Genomic DNA, 18,078 nt, shown 5'->3' with positions numbered 1-18,078 from the left:
ATTATTGTAGTCTTCTAACATTCAATTTGTGTTTTCACTATTGTAGTTTATCAAGCCTATAGTTTACAGCCTACATAATCAGTTAATACACTCAACCAAATCAGTGAGTCTCCCATGACCCATACTTTCTTTATGCAACCTAAGAAACCAGAGTATTGACATAGATTGATAGTCTTCCTCAAATATCTGCATCAATACGAACTAGTTTTGTTAGTTTCAACAATCAGCGTAACTTCAATCTTTTATCCTATTATATCAAAGATGTTTTCTTGGTGTCAAGTTTGTATTTTTGACTGTTCAATTCGAATTTTTTTTTCTGTAGGTGTATAGAATTGCGTGGTTTTTGATTTCTTACAAGCAGGTGCTTCATGTTTTCTTTTCTATCCTAGCGAATCTAGGTCTAGGACTGTGCGTTTGGTAGTCAACTTGTAAAAGTGAGTCTATTTCCGTGGAGTCTATTTTGATTTGTCTAGTCTGCTACCTTAGACGCAGTTTTGGATTTCATTATTTTCAAAATTTGACGTATTTGTTCTAGACGATGGAATAAGAATAATTTGCCTTGAAATTTATACTACTTTAGTTTAAGGCCGAAACTAGTTATTTGAAAGGGTACTTCATGTTATTAAATTGTTTTTGATACCTACTTTAGTTTGTATTCTGTGCAGAACTGAATTCAGTATGTTGAGTTCATGTGTTCATACTGGTAGATTTTGTGCTAGTTAATATCCAGGTTAAGCTCCACTGAAACCAAATTATTGTATTTACCTGTTGTACTCTCAGACCTATCTGTATTTTGTAAGTCTTTAATTGAAAAGTACAGTAGTTTCTTACATCCAAAATAATCTATTCCATTTTATCCAAATTAGCTAATATTTTATGTACAATGTGTTTCAGAGAAACTGGAAATTCTGAAAGTTGGATAATTTCAAGAAAAACGAATCTCAAAATAAAGTTTTTCATATCTTTCAATAGTAAAAATGATGCCATTTTAGAATAAATGATACCGTAACATTTCCTTCTTGAAGAGGACATCTTGCAGGTGTGCTCCTTTTCTACGCAAACATTCCTGTAGTCTCTTCGTGACATTGTTCATAGTTTGACGTAACATTACAACTGGAATTTGAAAGCTCTTCTCGAATCTTGAATGTTGGCTTTCAATTCTGCAACAACGGAAGAATTGAAAGCCAAGATTCGAGAAGCGATTTCAATAATTCCAGTTGTAAATTTGTAATGTTACGTCAAACCATGGACAATGTGACGGAGAGAGTACATGAATGTTTGCATATAAAAGAAACACACCTGCAAGATAAGTCATCTTCAAAAAATAAATGTTACGGAATTTATTCTAAAATGGCATTATTTCTACTATTAAATGATATGAAAAACTTTATTAAAAGATTTGTTTTTCTTGAAAATATTCAACTCTCAAAATTTCCCGTTTCTCTGAAACACTCTGTATGTATCGCTAAAGCCAAACGCCAACAACAAATTTCAGAAATCTTGTCGAAGGATTGAAAATCAATGAAACAGTATCTCCTTTCAATTAGTGATACTGTAATTAATATCAGAGCTCCTGTCTCATTTATTGAAATGAACATGAAATTCCTGGAATCAATCCGCGCACATGTCATCACTTTATTTCATTGAATTCACATGACATTTGCCACCCTCTAACGAAATTCAATCAAATAGACGATATTTGCTATTCAATTAGTGAATTTCAAGTTTGATTCCACCCTATCGAACTTGGGCCAACGACCTAAACAAGTAGTGAGACAGTATAGGTTGAATGTGAACCATTGATGTGTATTTATAAGGTAAGCTGACAGTTTATAGTGGATAGGGTTGTCGTGTGACCTCAGATATTCTACTCTGGGTTTCAATCCTAAGGGTTGACTTATTCATGTGTTGTGGTCTGATTGTGTGCTAAGGGTTGTATTTGTCGTTTGTTGTGGTATCTGTGAAAGTTGGAGGTTACTCTATAGATGTGTGTGACTGTATCTGTCTTCTGATATTCTTCTCTGTCTCTCACACTGTCTGTTTCTCTTATCGCTCTTTCTTTTCCCTTCTCTCTTTCTCTTTTTTTCTCTCTTCTCTGTAATATCTCTGTAAGTTGTGAGTTACTCTGTAAATGTGTGTGACTGTACTGTCTTCTTACATTCTCTCACACACTCTTTCTCTTTTCACTCTCATTTTTTGTTCTCTTTCTCCCACTCTCTTTCTTTCTCCTGTTGTCTCCTTTATTCTCTATTTCCAATGTAATCTCTTTGAAAATTCTCCTCTGTCAAATCAAATCAAGTATTATTCAATGACAACATTACATGACAAATTCCGTTACACTAATGATATTACAGATCACTGAATACAATACTGTTTGCTTAAAAAAATTCTTGTCTGCAAACAGGAGTGAAATACATTCAGAACTCAACTAAAAATGCTTAACTATAAACTCACATCAAAATACTTATCTGAATTAATAATAATGTCTTCTGTCCTCTCTTTCAGTGGTATCTTCTCTCTTTTCCCTCACTCTTTTCTATTTTTATTCTCTCCTTATCCCTTTACTCTATCCTGATTAATGGGGGAGACATCATCATCTTCCCTTTGCTCTATCCTGGTTAATGGGGAGGATATTATAGTTACATATCATTTTCCAAGAGAGGACATTGCCCACGATCAAATTTTGATTCATTTATTGTAGATGCAACACAAGATTATATCAATTATCAGAGAAACATCGTAACTTTTTTAGATGAAATAGTATTTCAACTTTTGTCAACTGAATCGAATGAATGAATCCAGTTCATACTATCATAGAATAAAAAATCTATATAGCTATTCTTTGATACTATGTAGAATTCATTTAATAGCTCGCTGAATTCCTGATTATAATAAACTGGAATCTAAGTTAGTATCTTTTGAAATCCAAGTAAAGAAATCTAATCTATTATTATTTATGGTATCTTTTCTCCCTTGCTCCCTAGTTTTCTCTTCTTCTTTCCTTTCTATGAAATATCGCAATATCTCTTTTTCTATATTGTAATATTGATAAATCCAATCTAATATCTTTCTAGGTTTACTCCTCTATCTTGCTTCTCTCTGTCCCCCTATTCTCTTGACTTTCTCTCCTTTCCTTCTCTCTCCTATTTGGTAGAGAGTTAGTGGGAAGGATATTTTGAATATTCTTTCCAAAGAATGGACATTGATATGTCCAAAGCTCCGCCAATTTATGTAGATGCATAACAATATGAGTTGTCCAGTTTCGAAACTCGTTAACTCCAACCAAGCATTTTTTTTCACAAAGGGCAAAAAACTGTGGTTAGATTATACAAGGCAATAGCACTTTGGTAATATTTTTAAAAAATGTAAAAAAAATACTTTTATTGATGTATCAGGTCATAAATCATTGATTTGGAATTTTTCAGTAATTTAAAAAAACATTTGCACATAACAGGTTTTGCAGCAGTATTAGCATTATGACGGGTTTTGCACCATTATGAAAGATAACGAGTTTTGTTCCAGTAATTCTAAAATTGAGAAAAACTTATTATTTCACTATGAATTTAACTGTATTTGCAAATTTTATATTTTGTTCAGACCTTCTTATTGTCTGGGATGATAAAAACGCATATTCAGCTATGAAAAATAAGTTTATCAACTAACAAACATACCGGTAACCAAGCACACATAGCCATAATGTTGCATCATAAAAATGAATCAAACCAATCTATAAATATAATGAATGTCTGTTTGTGTGTGTGTTTGTGTGTTTGTTTGTATGTTTGTTTGTTCCCTATAGACTCGAAAACTACTTGACAGAACGGCATGAAACGTTGGGTATATGTTGTGTGAATATTGGGGATGGTTTCTGACCAGAAATTTTAATAGGGGGGCCAATAATATTTTTTTATTGATCCATTCTACAGACCTATGTTTTCGAAATTTTCGGCTGAGCGGCTACCGAAGAACGGAAACATGATCATGATTCAAGATCATATGATTTGGCATCTAAAGTTACCAGCTGTATAATAAACACGTCACCCTGTGGTAAATTGTGTACTGGAATTATAACGGTAGTTTGGAGTTGAAGTTAGTGTACCGTAGTTGATTGGTACCAGCTGTAGATAATCATTCCTCAGGCTAGACACACACCAGTTAGTAAAGAAAAGACAAGACACGTTCAGTCACAATACTTCACATAGTTGCTTATGAAGACATGTCTAATTGCAATGACTAATCTGTGTGAGTTGCATCATAAGCAACTATGTGAAGTATTGTGACTAAACGTGACTAGTCTTGTCTTGACTAACTGGTGTGTGCCCACCCTTAGAAGAGCTATACAAATAATTATCACTCCCCTATCATTGAGAAACTGAGAAATGTTGGAAAAAATTATTCACCTCATGAATTTACTTTCACCTTTTAATTAGCTTTTAATTATCATTCACCCTTTGAATTTAGCTTAGCTTATATTCATCCTAAAATGGAAGATGGAAAGAATATGGAATTCTGTGTAATTCATGTACATCACATATTTCCCGGACCATCTATTGACAATCAACAACTATCAAAAATAAATTCATCTTTGAAACACTGATTTGACCTATCTTTTTTTTCTAATTCAACACTTTACTGTTAGATATCACTACCAATTGATTGAGAAGAATATGTTTTCGGAATAATAAATGCTGCATGACTAAGCACATAGGAAGTCCGTATTATTTTGAGATGCAAATGAAAATATTGATTGTCAGATAAATTTCATGATTCACCAAATAAAGTCTAAAGTCAACTTAAAATCTCTTCAAGTGTAAAAATTTAATAGTGGTCAAATTATAATAGAAACTATACAAAATATGCATTTGTATTAGAATATTATTACAACTGAATACATTGAAAAACATAACGTGGTTTGCAGCAGTAAGGAATTCAATACATTCTACTCCATAGATACATAACGAGTTATGTTGCAGTATTCGTTTAGTAACTAAAACGGCTTTTGCAGCAGTACGAGGGGTACACATGACGAGTTATGCAGCAGTATCCAATCTCTGACTGCCATTTTCATACCTTTTTAACGTGTTCTGTAGCATTTAACAAGTGGGAATGGTTGTATATGAACCCAGAGAACAAAATTGCGGTCTTAACTCGAAATTGAAAAAAATGGGGATAACGAGTTTTGAAACTGGGCTACTCATATTATCTATAGCTATTACCAATTGCTGTTTTTCATACAATATGCGGTTCAAAAATCATTTTCTTAGTCTATATTATGTAAATTCATCTATAATTTTGCTGTATTGTAAGCTACTGTATATAAGTGTAAAAGCCAGTATATATTGTAATCTACATAAATAAAGTACTCAATCAATGAATCTCTCTATCTATCTATTCATATTTCTCTCTATCGATCTCGATCTCGATCTCCCTCTTTCTTTTACTTCATCTATCCTATCTAACTTCTTTTCAATGTCCTATCTACCTATCTTGACTCTATCTGTCTCTTCAGTATCCCTCTATCTTGATCCTCTCTTTGGTAGAGTGTTACTGGGAAGAATATTCTGAGTAATCTTCCCGAAAAATGGACATTGATATGTCCAAAGCTCCGCAAATTTATGTAGATGCATAACAATGTTAGCTATAGTTATTCCAAATTGCTTTTTTCATACCATGTACAGTTTAATAATTATTTTCTTAGTTTATATTATGTAAATTCATCTATAACTTTGCCGTATTGTAAGCTATTGTATCTAAGTGTATAAGCCAGTATTGTAATCTACATATTAAATAAAGTACTCAATCAATCACTCTCTTTCCCTCTTTCTATCTATTTATATATATATATATCTCTCTCTCTCTCTCAATCTCTTATTCTCTTCTTCTTTATCTATCCTATCTAACTTCTCTTCAGTGTCCCTCTATCTTACTTCTCTCTTCCCTCCTATTATCTTGATTGTCTCTCTCTCTGTTTCTCTGACTGTCTGTCTGTCTCTCTCTCACTCTCTCCTCTGTCTGTCTCACTTTATTCACTCTCTCTATTTCTCTCGTCTTTCTTCAGTCTCTCTCTGTGTCTGTGTGTGTTTGTGTACTGAACCGGGATCGATATCTCTCCAGCTCCCTAAACTTGGAAACCAGAGCTCAAGTTCACGTACTTCTGGCTGCAATGGTTTGAGTGGCTGATAATCGTTCTTCACTTACATTCACTTCTAACTGACAGCGTTGGTTAAGTGGGGATCAGCCTTACTTTAATGGGAAGCATTCATGTTATTTACATGAGATGCTGACAGTCTAAAGTTAAACCCACCACAGAACTACTCGAGAGACCCTCTGTCAGCATTGGTTTAATGGGAATTTTTGATGTTATCTGAAATGAATGCTGACTGTTGAAAGTGAAACTCACTAAAGAACTATTATACTACTTTGTTAGTTGGAAGTAGTTAGGCGTTTCTTGTGCTATGTTCCAAACTGCAACTATCGAAATTATCATATCAGGAGGTATTTGATAGTTGTGGTGGTTGTAAAGTAGTTTGGAACTATCTGATAAGGTTTGTGGCAGTATTTGATGAATTTGTAATTGGTAGTTTTAGTTTTTGTAGTTATGTCTGGAGTCATTTACCCATTACTCATTTGAAAATAAGTAAATTAAAATTGAATTTTACTCATTGAAAATAAGTTTACTCATTTTACTCATTGAATTTTTACTCAATTTGAAAATAAGTTTTTTACGTTACTTCCACGTTAATTCACCTTACTTTTCACTTTCCTTGCCCTATTACCATAGTTAAGGAAAGTATTGCTTTCCGAAAAAAGTTGAGGTACCCCAATTTCTAAATTTATATACGTTTTAAGATCCCCTGAGTCCAAAAAAGTGGTTTTGGGTATTGGTCTGTGTGTGTGTGTTTGATTTGATTGTGTGTGTGTGTGTGTGTGTGTGTGTGTGTGTGTGTGTGTGTGTGTGTGTGTGTGGTGTGTATGAGTGTATGTGCGTCTGTGTACTCGATATCTCATCTCCCAATTAACAGAATGACTTGAAATTTGGAACTTAAGGTCCTTATAATATAAGGATCCGACACGAACAATTTCGATCAAATGCAATTCAAGATGGTGGCGAAAATATTGTCAAAAACAAGGTTTTTCGCGATTTTCTCAAAAATGGCTCCAACGAGTTTGATCAAATTTATACCTAAAATAGTCATTGATAAGCTCTATCAACTGCCATAACTCCCATATCTGTAAAACTTTCAGGAGCTCCGCCCCATCTATGCAAAGTTTGATTTTAGTTTCACAATTATCAGGCTCCAGATACAATTTAAACAAAAACATTCAAGTGGAAAACATTGTGCATGAAAATCTCTACAATTAATGTTCAGAAACATTTTCAACTAGAATTGAAAATAAGCTCCAAATTCGAGAAAATGTGATTATACAATTGCAAACTGTTGATTCTATTAAATCATTCACTATGAAGAGATAGCAGACCTCGTGTGTCTCCAGCGTTATTGTCCTGTCACCAGCTGGCTCAGATCTTTGAATAGTAGACTTGGGATGCGCGTGAACACTAGCGTGAGATGATCAATTTTCATAATGGCAAGGAAATTTGTGTGAGTTCGCCACACCAGATTTTTTGTAGTTATGTCTGGAGTCATCAAGCTGTGAAAATACTCTTTTTCACTTATTTGGAGTTTAGTTGTTTTTTACTTTACTTCCATGTACCTGCTTTACCTCACTTTTTTACTTGTTTTTGGTGTTGTTTACTCGAGGGTCGCCGTGAATAGAATTATTGTAATGATGCTTTTATTGCCATACTAAATAAAAACAATTCAAAACATAATTAAATACTACAAATATAACAATACAAAACTTGATGAAAACGATACAAAACTGGATTTGTTAGATACAATATTTTTGGCATAGTTGGAAAAAGAGACGCATTAAGCTTCTTCTAAATTAGATAAGCAACATGCTCTCGGTACTCCTGTTGGAAGGGGTCCCGCTTGAGACCAGCACTACCGACATAAGTTGAAGATCCACTCTCTGGTGTTCCAGAACCCACTAAAAACTACTCTACATCTCTCGCTTCAATTGACTTGTGTTAAATTGTATGATGTGTTTATTTATTCCAAGTAATTTTATTAACGCATCTCTTGTCTGTTTGCAGGTAAGTTTCCAGTACAGTCTAATGAAGCAAGCAAAGGCAGCCGTAAGTTTATTCAATTTTTATTTTATTATGGGTTGGTTTTAGTGTGGGTTTGCTTTGTATTCTGATCTCAATTTTGTGTTTATTAACATTTTATCGATTGAGAATTTATAGAATTTGAGGTTGTTGATTGTTTTTATTTGTATATTCATTTAAAATTTATTTGTTAATCAAACTTCGGGAGATGGACAGATTTGTGTTTAGCAAATGTCATGATTTGTACTTTATTATAAATCGAATAAGTATAATACAAATATATAAATAGAAATTATTCAATTTTATTCAATTTTGAAGCCGCATACATTCTACTTTTTCTCATAACTTTTTCATATGTCTGTCTATCATAATCTAGATTTATTTTTCTTAATCTATCATATTTTATCATGAAATTTATTTGTTCCATCTCTCTATGCTCAATTTTACTAATCTTTTCCACTATTCCATTATTCTATTCTATTTCCATTATCTTTAATCTTTTCCATTATTCTATTCTATTTTACCTGCTGTTGTTCATTTATTATAAACTTTTTTTTAATAGCAACATTAGCAACTCTGCTCTTTATAGCGATTTAGATATTTAATGCATGCTGCTGTATTCCGTTTTCAATTTCTCTTGCATTTACTAACCATGTGCTGTAAATGGATATAATATTCTTGTATTATCTGTATTGTCTTTATTAAACCTTTGTTCATACATTATGAATTACATTTTTCTTTGATGAATTATGGATTACGAGCTAGGAGTATGTGAGGACTGTAGTCTAATTCTATGGATGAAATAAAAAATTGTATGATATTAATATTTGATATTGTGTGATGTATTTCGGAAGATATCAGGGAATTTCAAAAATTTGACAATTTCATTATTTTTCTGAAATTTGTGAGAACAGTTTTGGACTAAGCCTGTTTCTTTCGCCGTCATCAATAGTATGATTTGTGATTGTATTTTAATGAAAAATTAATACATTTGAAATACTAGTTTTGTTGAAACCATTATCAATCTCTAGTTAACTGAAAGCTTAAACATTGAGCAGCAAAATATGTAGTGTGGGTGAAGCCCTACGATTGGCCTTCAACTGTTGACCAATGGAGGTTGAGCTGTACTGTCGTTGGCCGAGACTAGACACGCCCAAATTAGTATTGCAGTCTCAGCAAATGACTGTAGAGCTCAACCTTCTTTAGTGAACAGCTAATGGCTAATCATTGGGCATTACCCATACTATAAATTTTGTAGTTCAATGTTGAGGCTTTCAGTTTACTAGAGATTGATAATGTTTTAACAACCGAAACTAGCATCTCAAATTGTTTCAATAGGTTATTGGTTTTAACAATATAAAGTTGTTCTTATTCGATATGGTTATTTATACCACATCACCTCCATAACAATACAGAAACTCTTGTCTATTTTGTTTCGAAGATTCGGGATTTCAATATATATTGTGACAACATCAAGTCTTGTCTATTTATTTTCTAAGATTCAGGATTCCAATATTTTGTGACAAAATCAAGTTTTGTCTATTTATTTTCTAAGATTCAGGATTCCAATATTTTGTGACAAAATCAAGTCTTGTCTATTTATTCTCTAAGATTCAGGATTCCAATATTTTGTGACAAAATCAAGTTTGAAATATTGAATGTCTATTTTTTCCTAAAGTTCGGGATTCCAATATTTGTTGACAAACTCAAACTCGACTACTCTTGATTATTCTGTAGTAAAGATGGAGTTTCAAATGCTACTGTTATTGTATTGCTATCCTTGTCTATCATTCAACAAAGCGGATAGCGGTATCTCAATCTTGCTTTGTTCTGTTGCCAGATCGTCTTTCAACAATGTATAGGCTAATTAATTAACAAATGCGCACAATATCCCTAATTTAAGATTTAGCATCCAACAATTGCGGTACACTTTGTGAATAGATCGTAAATTATTCTCCAAGCCTCGAAATTAGTGCAATTTGAAGCTCAGCCTATTCTATGTTCTCACGGTGGGCCTTATGCATAATAATTGTGGCCCAGCATAAGTAGTTCAGTTTTGGTTTCAATGAGATCCACCACAAATTGACAGCATTCCATATACATAACATATTAATGCTATCCATTGAACTAATACTGACAACAGTCTGAATGAATCTTTCCACTGTAGTGAGGTCCACGTTATAATGGCAGTGGAGAAAGATAGGAGAACAATGTTGCCGATTCTCTGTCTTGTCATTGCCTTCTATGGACGGTAGCTGATACAGGCTTATTGATGTAATATTAACAGTACATTCTAGTTTAAATTAATCAATTATATTTTATTAAGCAAGAAGTTATATTTTTCAATAATTTCACAATTAAGTTAACTGTTCATTCTCGTTTAAAATAATCAATTATATTTTATTAAGCAAGAAGTTATATTTTTCAATAATTTCACAATTAAGTTATGAAATATTTTGTTAATTAATTATTAATTCCACGTTGTTAAAACCGATCTGGCATCTGAGCAAATCGAGAAAGAGACAGCGCTATCCGCTTTGTTGAATGATAGACAAGGATAGCAATATAATCGCTAATCAAACACTGCCATTATAACGTGGACCTCACTGTAGTATAGGATCCTCCTACACACGAGCAGGAAGTCTGCTTGAGTAACTTCGACCCATACTATAGTGAGGTGAGATCACTTTAAACTGACAGTATTAGCTGAATGGGAAACTTTGTTGTTGTTTGGTTAGCAATGCCAACAGATTGAAATGGATTTCGCTATATGAGTGAGCCTTCACCTTGTTGGGTGTTTTTTGTCTCATTTATTTTTTAAAAACTAGAAGTTGATTATCAAGTTTAGAGCGTCTTCAATTCACAGACTGGAAATCGGGGTGATTTACAGCATTTAATTGGGATTTTCGTTTAATAATAATTATTAGTTTTCAATTTTGTCGTGTATCCTTGTTCCGTTTGTTATGTAGTATTTGGTTGGTGATTATTTATTGACTACAAAATATAGTTGTTAATAACAAGCTGTTAATCACCTATTAGTTGGATTTCATAAAAACACTTCACTCACATGGGGTACTTTTAATTAATTTATTAATTAATTTTTTATTAATTTAGTTGGATTTCTTATGTCACAATTGTCGCTATACATGTCGCTATCTTTTTATAAATCAGTTGTTAATTTATGATGAAGTTTGTGATGTTCCTCTCAACTTATGCGTCTATTGTCTCGAATCTCTAATAAATCTGTTGTTAATTATCATTGTCAAGTTTGTAGCATCTTTGACTTCTTGTAACCTTCCTGAGCTCTTTCCCTTTTTTAATTTGTTGATTTTATTGTTATTCGGTTTTCATTTACCTATGAGCGATGGCTTTTTATAACCGTCGTCAGTTCATTCGTTTTTTTTTAATTTCTAGTAAATCTGTTGTCAAATATCAGCTGATAGTTGCAGTGATAGTAGTTTTAATTTTTCTGCTCAAAATTTTCAAGTTTATTTCAATATTATTGAAACTTTCGGATTGTTTAGTGTTATTTCCGGCTCTTATCAACCCTTCGAAATTCAAAATTCATCAGTCATATCTCGAATACGTATTCTCTGAGTGTTAATCTTTGGTGAAAACAGAAATTTTAAACTTAACCTCACTTTGGACTATTTATGTGCCAAAATCAAGGAATTGAAGAAGTTTTGGGCAATTGCCTGTTTCTCTTTCCAAATATCGTGTTTGTGACTGTTCAAATAAATAAATAAATAAATTATTGTCAAGTTTGTAGTATTTTTGACTTCTTGTAAGCTTCTTGAGTTCATTCGCTTTTTTTAAATTCGTTTGTTGATTATTGATATTCGGTTATCGTTCATCTATGAGCGAGTTTCTACAACCTTAACACCTTTTTGTCTCAATTCATCGCATTTGTTGATGATATCTGTTGATCACAAAGTTTCAGTTTTGTTCCCAACTTGTTTATTTTTGTCAATTTTTTTTAGAATTAGTGCCAAGCCATACGAAGCGTTTTTCCAGGCGTTTTCAGACGAATCGGCAGGGCAATTGACTGAATATCAGCTGATTCCAGAACGTCAACCCAATCAGCTGATTATCAGTCAATCGGAGAGCTTCCTTGTTCTACAAACTAGTTTGAAATCGTTTGAAAAAACGCTTTGTACAGTATGACTTAGCCCTTGAATCTATTGAAGTGCGTACAGATATACGCGCCGCGAACATGAGCAATTCACTTGTAATCAGCTGACTATATATGTATTTTTACAGGAACGGTAAGATACAGATATAAAAAGCTTGGCATCAGCTGATTAAAAGTGAATTGCTCATGTTCGCGGCGCGTAAATATGTACGCACCTTTAGTATTAATTCTCTGTAATCTTTTATGTTGTTTCAACGTTTTTCATTTATCATTGTTAGAATCTGGTTATCGGCTAGAATACTGTTTTTAAATCAATTGAATACTGAATCATTCAGCTAATTATTTTGTTACTCTATGTTTATCATCATTTCCACCGTTTTGAAATGAACATTTCAAATGGCGACTCATAAAAATTCTTAAGATTAATACCCTTCTTGCATAAATAATCCTTATTGTAGTATAAATTGATTGTCAACCTCTCTCGTTTTTGCACTTCTCTCTCTCTCTCTTTATTTACTTATATATTAATCTTATGTAATCTTATTACATAATATGTAATCTATTTTTTCTGTTCTTATGTAAATTTTTCTTCTTTTGTAAAGGGTTGTGTGGCAGAGAGGACCAGGAGTCCTAATTCCGCCCTAATAAAGGCATATAATCAATCAATCAATCAATCAATCTCTCTCTCTCTCTCACTCACTCTATTTCACTCACTCTCACATTCCCTCTTTCTTACTCTCTTTCAATCTATCTATTGTACTCATGTATCTCTCTGTCTATCTTCTATCTCTGAAATACGCACCCATTGACCCTACTAAATAAACCCGCCTTGTATCAACAGGAATAGCTAACTTTTGCGAATGAGGTTTGCAAACGACTCCACGGAGATGAGAGGCTGAAAGTATGGCTGCCACATCGCATTGATCTACCTGACTTGACCCCTGTACTGATTAATTTTGCATGCTGAAAAACGAAACCTTTTAATTTTTGTGATTTATTATTCCCACTCTGTCAATTTTACCTGAACTTTGGTGATCGAGAGCCTTCAAACTCTCACTCACTCTCTCTTTCCCACCCTCTCTCTCGTGCTCTTGAATTGTTTCCCTTTCCGTCCTCTTCATTTTGATATTCTCCTCTCATTTCAAAGCATATTGATTGAATTTGCTGATCCCTCTTGAAGGATTATCAACCTATTTTCGATGAATATCAACTCTGGCTCTCATGTGTTGAATTTTAGCCCTTAACTTTATCAAATCAGTTGAGTTTATCTTTTGTTATAAGCCTTAACAAGAGGGTTGATATTCATCAAAAATAGGTAGATAATCCTTCAAGAGGTAGGCAGGCACAGGGATCAGCAAAAAATTCTATCAATATGCCTTGAAATGAGAGAAGAAGAAGAAGAAGAAAAGGGAAACAGTTCACACTCACAACCTGTGGTGTGTGAAATTCAGAAAGCTGGAAATTTAAGTACTGTAGCAGTGGATCAGTTTGATAAAGAACAGTCCCGTCTACACAGATCTGGCAATTATCTGGGCATTCTGGTATATTCTCTCATTCACTTGGAAAATAGGTCAATGGCAAGATGTGCATGATAATGCTTTGAACTTGAATATGTTCCTTGATGAATGTATGAGATGAATGTATTTTGTGTTCTATGGGATAGGGTTGAATTTGTATTCAAATCTAAATCATAGCCTCTCTGTCCTCTTGTGAAGGTGATGTTGTGATACCTATCTATATTGAATAAAAGTACTTGATTTTGTCAAACAGATTCATTGAATCTATTTGGGAAAAAGAGTGGTTTTGATAATATAAATTCGTTTCCTTCAAATAAGAAAATTAGTGATCATTATCCATAATTCATCTATTAATATAAAAAATATTAATATTTATATTCTTTACCTAGGCTTGTCGGTAATATATCGTATTTATTTATTGATGTTTACCTAAATCGTATCTTGTAAATGAGAATAAATTCTTGGTTTTTCAATTATCAATACAATATTACAAATCATCATATATAGAGTTGACTGGGCGAGAGCCTAGCCCAAAACTGCTCTACTTCCAAAATTTATAAATAGTAGAATTTCCACAAGAGGTTATACTCTCACTTCCAAGATTTCAGTCCAATTCTATGTCCAAAAGAAGAAACTAGAAATATTGTGGTATTTACAATATCGAGCCGTTTCATTCCGAAAGATAGGTTATACCAGAGATTATTTTATATTATTATTAGCGTATGGCTTTGAATGGTGGGGACACCCAAGGGTAGTTCCACGTTGCCTTATATAGTCCAAAGCTCCCTAATGGGAAACAGGACACTAAGGTTATAGTGAGTACAATACTTTAAATTTACACTTTTCACTTCGGAATAAAGTTCATTTTGATGTTAGAAAGTCCAAATATTTACTAAACCGAAACAAAACACAAAACCACCTGAGATAAGGGAAGATTACTAACTCCTCTCTGGTTATACTTTCACTTCCAAGAATTTCAGTCCAATCCTATGTCCGAATGAAAAAACTGGAAATTTTGATATTGACAATGTCGAGCCGTTTTTTGTTTTATAATAATTTTACTGCATGGTTGATCTAATAATCTAAATTTAAATGCACCTGGCAAAACCAAGCCATCTTGAAACCCATTATCCTGTGAGAGTGGTGAAAAAAAAGAAAGCACGGTGCGTTTGGTTGTGAATTTAGCAGCTAGGGAAAACGAATAAATAAGATGGGAAGACAATTTGATAAATCCCCGACGTCGACGAACGGAACCCCCGGAAATAATACTGCTAGCGTGTCTTGTTCCTACCTCCGTTGCAACCCCACCTCACTCCTTCTGAGGTTTTGAACCCCTCGAGTTTGCCTCTATGCCAATCGTTCTTGCACCTTGCACCTCAATTTCTTCTTCTTCTTCTTCTTCTTCTTCTTCTTCTTCTTCTTCCTCTTCTTCTTCTTCTTCATCATTAATTATCATCATGATCATCATCATCAACTACCTCTTCCTCTTCTCATTCTTGTTTTTTATCCTTCCCAAATGTTTCTATTTGCCTTCTTATTCTTGTCATTTTTCACTGTTATTCTAGTTGCTTGACATTCTCACATCTACTTTCTCCACCTTCTACATTTTCGCTCACCCTCTCTCTTTGCCCTACTAATCAATTTCATTCATCTGTTCAACTTTTCTTCCTTTTCTTTCACCTTCTATTCTTGTTTTGATCTCTATGTCCTCCACTTTTTGTTCGTCACCATCATTTCCTCCACTTATATTTTCATTGTTTTCCCCTTCTCCTTGTTTTTTCTCCTTCTTGCCTCTCCTCCCTATTTCACTATAGCCTATTTCTCTACCTATTCCTCATGCCCCCTATTCTGCATCTTTCTCCTAGTCATACTCCAAGTCTTATCACCATTTCCCCACTTAGCCTCTCCACTCTATTATTCTCTTTTTCCTTGTCTTCTAGGTCCTCGTCTTTTTCCCTCCTCATCTATTCCTTACTCTCTACATTCCTTTCTACATCTTCTCCTTCTTCTACTCTTCTAACCCCTTTTCTCTTCCGCCTTTTCTCTTCCGCCTTTTCTCTCCCTATCAGTATCCGATTACCTATCATCTCAAAATTCCTATTCATCGTTGGTTTTCTTCTTCTTCTTCTTTTCTTCTTCTTCTTCTTCTTCTTCTTCTTCTCTTCTTCTTCTTCTTCTTCTTCTTTGTCGTCGTCGTCGTCTTCTTCTTCTTTTTTTTCTTCTTCTTCTTCATCTTCTTTTTCTTCTTCTTCTTCCTCGCTTATTCCTTATCCCTCTCTTCATTTCTCCAGTCTGCTTTTTCTTCTTCTCCTCTTCCTCTGCATTTCTACTCTTTCTGTTCAGCAACTTCCCACTTTGTCATACTCCATATTCCTCTTCTCTACTTCTCTACTGCATTTCTATTCTGCTTTTTCTCCTCTTCCTTTCTTAACTTCATAATCTTTTTTCCTTCTTTCTTTCTCAACTCCCTAATCTTCTCTTCTTCTTCTTCTTCTCCCTTTCTTTCTTTCTCAACTCCCCAATATCATCTTCTTTTTCATCATCAAATCCCACCCCACCACCAATTCAATACTTCTTCTCCTCTCTTTTCCTCCTCTTTCAATCCTTCATCTTCTCTTCTTCCTCTCTCAACTCCATTATCTCTACCTTCTTCTCCTCCTTTTTTCTTTTTCTCCTTCATAAGCCAATCCCACCCCACCACCAATTCAATACTTCTTTTTTTCTCTATTCCTCCTCTTTCAATCCTTCATCTTCTCTTCTTCCTCTCTCAATTCCATTATCTCTACCTTCTCCTTTTTCCTTTTTCTCCTTCATAAGCCAATCCCACCCCACCACCAATTCAATACTTCTTCTTTTCTCTATTCCTCCTCTTTCAATCCTTCATCTTCTCTTCTTCCTCTCTCAATTCCATTATCTCTACCTTCTTCTCCTCCTTTTTTCTTTTTCTCCTTCATAAGCCAATACCACCCCACCACCAATTCAATACTTCTTCTTTTCTCTATTCCTCCTCTTTCAATCCTTCATCTTCTCTTCTTCCTCTCTCAACTCCATTATCTCTACCTTCTTCTTCTCCTTTTTTCTTTTTCTCCTTCATAAGCCAATCCCACCCCACCACCAATACAGTAACACCTTCCTCCATAGCTCCTCTTTCCATCCTTCATCTTCTCTTCTTTGTTTTTCAACTCTATTATCTATATCTTCTTCTCATTCTTCTTTTTTTCTTCTCCAGAAGCCAATCCCACCCAACCACCAATACAATAACACCCTTCTTCATAGTAGTAAGTTGAGACATCACATTGAACGTTACCTCCACTTGGCGCTCATAAAATATTTACTCGGCAAGGGTTGTGCTATGTAGGGATGCGGGGAAGACATCAGGGATTCTCCTATAGATTGAGAAAAGGGAAAATTGTGAAAAAGGGAAGATTTCAATTCCCGGTTGCTTGCTAGGGTGGTAGCACTGGCGTGGAGCCGCCACTTGAGAGACTATTCAGGGCACTACTACCTTTGGCTTATTTCTTTCTTCTTCTATTCGTTCTCCCTCTCTTGGCTGACACTTTTCCCTCGTTTTTCCATTTGCCACTGGTGTTGGCCTCGTGGCCTATTTCCCCCTAACCAAACAACACTCCACCAGATACAAGAGATCGAGTGATGTAGGCCTACACCGCGTTGGATTTTGCACCTTCACATGTTCATTTTTCAATCATCTCTTCTGTACTCTTTTTTTCCATCCTTTGACACTCATCATTATTATTTTCCTTTATCCTCTCACACTTATCCCTATCATCCTCCTTCATCTTCCAACACTTCTCCTTATTCTCCATCCTTATCCTTTCTCACTACTCTGTTTCCTTCTTATTTTACTTCATTATTTTTGTGTCATACTTTTTCCATGTATCTCCGATCGAATGGTTCCCTCTCTGTTAATCCTACTCATTATTCTCTTCGTTCTGTATTTCCCTATATGTATTCTTTGATTTAAACGAACGGCCGTTGCCGTTCTAACCGGCCAGCATCCTCTAATTTCTCGTGAGTATTCAAGCGCTCATGTTAAACTTACGGAGTTTCCTGTCTGGAATCCTTCAGTCGACTGACTCTAATCTAAAAATTGGCAACTGCGCTTCTACCTATCACTCTGTTCATCTCTGTAATTGGCTGATATCCCTCCATTTCATTGCCCCGCATAATTCAAATTCAAATTTTATTTATTCAAACTCACAATATTTACAATCAGAGAAACAAAAACACACAGCTCA

At 34.2% G+C, this 18,078-nt stretch overlaps 1 protein-coding gene across 5 annotated transcripts in view; it reads left to right on the top strand.

The window, feature by feature from the left end:
* Positions 1-18,078, top strand: part of LOC111053552 (glycogen synthase kinase-3 beta) — a 210,777-nt gene that overhangs the window by 26,631 nt on the left and 166,068 nt on the right. For 2 of the 5 annotated variants that reach the window (XM_039437567.1, XM_039437566.1), the window contains exon 2: positions 8,159-8,200. The exons of the other annotated variants lie outside the window; for them this stretch is intronic. In XM_039437567.1, coding sequence (XP_039293501.1) covers positions 8,159-8,200 — 42 coding nt within the window. The remainder of the gene's footprint in view (positions 1-8,158; positions 8,201-18,078) is intronic. 5 annotated transcript variants of the gene reach the window in all.

The sequence above is a fragment of the Nilaparvata lugens genome, chromosome 11 (genome assembly GCF_014356525.2).
Source record: "Nilaparvata lugens isolate BPH chromosome 11, ASM1435652v1, whole genome shotgun sequence".
Taxonomy (NCBI): domain Eukaryota; kingdom Metazoa; phylum Arthropoda; class Insecta; order Hemiptera; family Delphacidae; genus Nilaparvata; species Nilaparvata lugens.
The sequence above is the reverse complement of the archived record's forward strand: the minus strand, read 5'-3'. Positions and strand labels throughout refer to the sequence as shown.